General features: G+C 22.1%; 1 protein-coding gene across 1 annotated transcript; it reads left to right on the top strand.

The window, feature by feature from the left end:
* On the top strand, positions 1-2,501 carry LOC112601604. The gene is made up of 6 exons (XM_025349309.1): positions 1-724; positions 824-911; positions 1,517-1,616; positions 1,690-1,806; positions 2,072-2,230; positions 2,445-2,501. Exons 1-6 carry the CDS (start codon positions 1-3, stop codon positions 2,499-2,501), a joined length of 1,245 nt encoding a protein of 414 aa, XP_025205094.1.
* Positions 2,502-6,000: the final 3,499 nt, after the last annotated feature.

Below are 6,000 nucleotides of genomic sequence, written 5' to 3'. Positions count from 1 at the left end.
ATGGATTTGCAGAATGATCATTCAATAATTAATTTGCAGTTTATGAAGATTACTGGATTTTATCAACTACTAATATCATCAGATGCTTCAAAATTGTTCAATATCAATATTTATAAAATTGCATTTATTGTACAAATATTATTAGTTACTTTTGCTGCTATAATGGGGATTTTTAGCATTTATTCTTGTAGAAATAATGTTAATCAAATAATTCATTATATTATAGTAATTTTTGCTATTTACTTCGCAGTTTTTAAGTACAAATTTATAATTCAAAATTCAAAAACCATTTGGGATTGTATGCATATGATGTCTACAAATTGTTTATCATATAATGACCATACAAAAGAAATATTTAAAATTGCTCGAACTAGATCCTCAAGTTTGATATTGATTTCTTTTAGTTTGTGGTCTTCTATTGTATTATATTGGAGTTTGTCTGCAATTTTAATTGATAACAGTTATTTAAAGATAAAATATGAAAATATTGTGTATAAATATCGCTCTAACGCTATTGGTTTGGTATTTCCGGTAACTGATACGTTTTACAATAAATATTTTCTTGTATTTTATACAATTGAATCGGTTTTATTGATATGTTGGGGCCAAATGATGTGGGTTTTCGATATTCTAATGATTTCAATATGTATAAGTATTGAATATCAACTGAAGACTATTGCTGACTCGTATAGTTTACTAGGACTTAAAGATAATCATTTAACATGTGAGTTATCTATTTAAAAACATTATTGATTTCATATTTCAAAATTGATTATCATTAAGAAATTATCGTTAAATATATTTTACTTGTATTTATTCTTAGATAATAATAAAACTAATAAAAGTACCAAAAAGATTAAAGCTATATTAGACTTAGAAATACTAATTCAAGATCAACAAAATATTTTCGTGTAAGTTAATACATATTAAATTTATTATTAATCAATAACAAATTAACATTAAGTTTATAACCATTTAGATTTATAAGTATAATAATTTTCTTTTTAAATTTATTTAATAATTTAAGCATTTTAACTATAATAAAACAAATAACTAATTCTTTATTATTAAAACAGTTCAATTATCAAACCTTTTAAATTGACTTCATATTGTCTACTTAGTACTCTTACTTTAGTAAATAAATGTCTCATTTATAAAAAAACTTCACTTACTTGTGTTATAATTTCATAAATCAGAGATTAATATTTAAAAAACCCGTAGCCTCTAAAGCAATTTTATGTGGTGGTTCACCAATATATGTTAAACTTTTGTGTCATTTCATAATTTATGTATATTAACTTAATAAATTATAGTTGTCAGTATAATTTATAAAATAAAATATATATATAATATGTATGACATTTTTACTAAAATCTAATTTGATCATTTAAACATGCACGAATTTTTCTGAGTATTAATGCGGCCAATTAAAAAAAAATATAGCCCGCATGGTTAAAATAAGTTACAACCCTTATTATATAAACAAAAGAATAATTAAAAATGTTTATTATTTCAGAAAAATGAAAAATATGTATCAAATACTTAAACCAGTTGTATTAATTCAACTAGCGGCTGAGTCATTTCAAATTATTTTACATGCTTGTATGATTTTAAAGGTGCATTTATTAACATTAAAATTAGATTCTGTTTTTAATTAATTCGATATTTGTGATATTATTTTTGTTTTAGCTATATTTCGATGGCTCAAAGTCACCAACAATTTTTCTTAAGTTATTATTTCCAGAAATAACGTATTTATGTCATTTATTCCTCACTTGCTACTTGTTTAGCATTGTTAATGAACAAGTATGTATGTTTAATAACTAAAATACTATTTATTTCATGCATTAATTATTTTCGAATTGAAAATTAAAATATATTTTAATATTTACATAATAAATATAGCATGAGTGTCTTCCCAATTTAATTTCAAACATAAATTATATACTATACTGCTTTACATTACAAGGTTTAAAATTTAAATTATTCTAAAATTAATTTTAGACTATAAATAAAATTGATCTCATCTTAGAAATCTGTATAGATAATGTACTTTAATTTTTAATTTTAGAAAGAGTCCATGAATTTTGCCCTTTATAATAGTAATTGGACAGATATGGATATTAAATTCAAAAAGTTACTATTGCTTACAATGCGTGTGAATAATGCTGAGAATTTGAAGATGAAAATATCAATCAACAGAATAGTTAATATGCAAATGTTTGCGGATGTAAGAAAAATTGTAGTGATTTAATTTATTTTATAATTGCCAATTTGTATATTTTTTATAAAAACGACATTGAATTTATTATACATATTATATTTATGTAAAATACATCCGGATATCCCAACCAAAATAAATTTATAAGCATGTAATTCTATACGATTGTACTAAATTTATTATTATCTAAGATATTATTGTAATTTTTATACTTCTGTTTTAGGTGATGCATATAACTTACAGTATAGTATCTGTGATGATGAAAAATTATAGTAAATAATTATTAAAGTTATAAAAGAAACTATGAAATTTTGACTTGTGTAAAATGTAACTTTTTTGTAGTTAATTACATTTTTGAATAAATATTTTTATTTATTAAATTAACAAAATAACTAACATTTCTGTAGTACATTTTTTATTTTTTACGTAAAAATTAATATTCATATAAAATTTCACAATACTAAAATATTTATATATTAAATATTTATTCATAGTATGTAGGTATCTATGCTTTAATCTATCATATTAATTAATATGATAGATATTTAAATTTTTAAAAATTATAAAAATAGGCACCTATTGTTAAAAAGAAATAGCTAAATTTTTAGATGAGAAAAATCTTAATAATTTTAACTAAAAACAGTAATTGCCAATAATTGGTATTTATAACTGTTACTTTGAATAATTTTACGAAAATCTGAAATAGAAACTAGGATTAATCTAAGGTACCCTTTAATCATATTTATTTTTACTTTGGATCAATAACTCGGGATGAAGTAATTATTTGTGCACATAATTTATATACTTTAAACCGTCCAATAAAACTATAGTATACCGTGTAATATAATTGATATTTTAGATCAGAGATGAGCAACTGGCGGCCCGCGAGTTTTTTTTATTTAGTCCATGCTACATTTTTAAATTACATCCTACAACTTTTTAAATTTGAAAATTCACATAATAAAAAAAATAAATGCTAATTAAAATGCATATTTTAAATATTTTTTTTTTTACTCTCTATCATCTGGCCTGATAAATTTTTAATTTTCTAAAAATTGGTACTTTAGTAATCTTGAGTTGCCCATCCCTGTTATAGATCAACAATCCCAGATAAAAATTTAAAAAATCATATACTCGTACCGATTACAACCATCAAACTGACATATTATAATAATATCAACAAAAATGTTCACTAAAATAATAAAGTTAATAAAGTGGCCATTAACCTTAATAATAGTCCATACGAGCCCCAAAAATACCCAGTCAGCTAACGCTCGCTTGATACATCTTATTATCAGGATAAATTAAATTCATTAACATACGCGCCATCCTGTACCTACACCGTTAAGAGTGATACACGGTCAAATCATTTGAATAAAAGTTAATATTACAACTCGTATTCTATTTATTGATAGCATATCTAGTTGAAAAGGGTTATTAATCACTCTCTGTTCTTGCGCCGTCGACAGATCTTACAAAATTTCACAGTTTTCTGCCTTGACACATGTTTTTGATTTAAAAGTATTTAAAATATATTTATAATACATAAAAAGTATTTAACATTTAAATATACACTAACAAGTATACTAATAATATAACATATTTTGCAATGTTGAAGTCAATGTTTTATTTTTTTTAGTTAACTGTTTAATATACTGCATGAAAATTAACACATTATAAATATATTAATTACCATCAATACATAATATGTTAATTCTAAACTAACAAACGTTTTGTGTGTTTTATTCAGTATTTTCGACGTTACAATCTAAATATTATATACCAGTAAAATATCATACATTTATTATTAGTCTTATATTTTGTAGAGTAGTATTAATTTTATTTTGATATTCTTACTTTACTTGACTTTTTTTTTCATGAAATAGCTTAACTATACTATATTGATTATTAAAATTATTGTATAAAATTTGTATTATAATAATATATATCTCATAAATTATGCACAACAATCAGATACAAACTTAGCACTATAATTAAGTTGTGTAATAATTAAAAAGAAATACATAATTAACGAAAGGTCTTATCTATATCACAATGTATAAATAATGGTATAAAAAGGAATGTTAATAATTTCTTTCTATCATAATATTTTTTAAAAAGAAAAACTTCGTGATAGATAAAAAATACGGACTCTCATAAAGAACACATAAACTTAAATCAAAATATACATTTAAAACAAATTATTGATTCCAGAATTTTACGTAAGTTTATTTAATAATTATATAAAATATTAAAATATCTCAAAGTAATTCAAGAAAAATGTCTAGATATTTTTAAAATTTTTAGTTTATACTTGTAGTATAGGTCAACACTACACATTATTTTATGTTAACTTGTATTTAAATATCAGTTGACAATTACTATAAATTATTCTCACAACAACAATAGTTTTAACTTCTTTTTTTTTTCATGACAACATATTTATTTAAATCCAAAAAAAATTGAGAATACCCTGAGATAATTAAGACCAAAGTGTATTATAAATAATGTATCAAACATTTTTATTTTTTGTGACACTGTTAAAAAATCATGGCACCTCTACACTAAACAAGTTATGTTTAAATTAAGTTGATGTTTCATATTTTTTTTTTTTTTAATTTTAACTTAATAGGTATATAATTTTATTTTTAACAGAAACTACAAGAATAAAAAATCAATTTCAATTTAACGTATAACGATGATGGCAGATAATAGAATAAAATATATAATTAATTTGAAATTGATGAAATTAATTGGATTATATCAACTATTAAACCCAGACACTCCAAAATCATTCGGCTGTAATATTTTCAGACTTGGTGGAACACTTTCAGTAGTATATCTTATATTAGTAATTATAATGTGTAATTTAAGTATATACTATTGTCTAAACGATTTTACTGAGGTTGTAAAGTATATTATGCTAACAATTGCAACATTATTTGCAACGATCAAAATGAGCTTTATAATTTTAAATTCAAATAAATTATGGAAATTTATCAGTTTCACTTCAATAGACTATTTGTCTTATAGAGGCCATCAAAAAAATATGCTTATTAAAGCTCGAAAATTATCCATATCAATCTCAAATATTTTCACAATAGCTTGGATAGCAATAATATTTGTATGGATTTTATCTCCAATTATAATTAAAGATAATATTATGCATGTTAAATCTAAAGACGATAGACACAACCAATATCGATACAACATGCTCAATTTAATATTTCCTGTATCAAATCAATTTTATAACAATCATTTTAACGTGTTTTATTGTTTTGAGTTAATATCATTAATTTGTTATGGCTATTCCATGATGGTTTTTGATTGTTTGGTCATTTCTATGTGTATAACAATTATATACCAGTTAAAATCGATTGCATTATCATACAGTAAACTAGGTTATAAGACCTCTAACACCGATTTTAAAAGTAAGTTTTAATTTTTATTTGTTCAAAAATATTATGTTAGCATAGTAAAATCATAGATGTGTAATAAAACGCTACAACCAAATATTTTATTACATTGTAGTATAATAATAATATTTTAACCTTTAAAATTATAGTATAAGTACAATAAAATTATAATTTACTTTGATAACTTTGAATATTTAATCTGTACTTCAAAAGTAGATAAAAAAAAATTAACTTTATACTCCTTCTTATACTATATAATTAAATACCGATTAAAATATCCAAAACAAATTTTTTTTAATATGTACCATAATAAGTTGAATTTATTATTTTTAAAGCAATTGCATAATTAATGATTATTCTGTT

Source organism: Melanaphis sacchari, unplaced genomic scaffold, assembly GCF_002803265.2.
Source record: "Melanaphis sacchari strain LSU unplaced genomic scaffold, SCAv2.0 Contig7_pilon_pilon, whole genome shotgun sequence".
Classification (NCBI taxonomy): Eukaryota; Metazoa; Arthropoda; class Insecta; order Hemiptera; family Aphididae; genus Melanaphis; species Melanaphis sacchari.
Note: the sequence above shows the minus strand (reverse complement) of the source record. Positions and strands in the feature narration are given on the sequence as shown.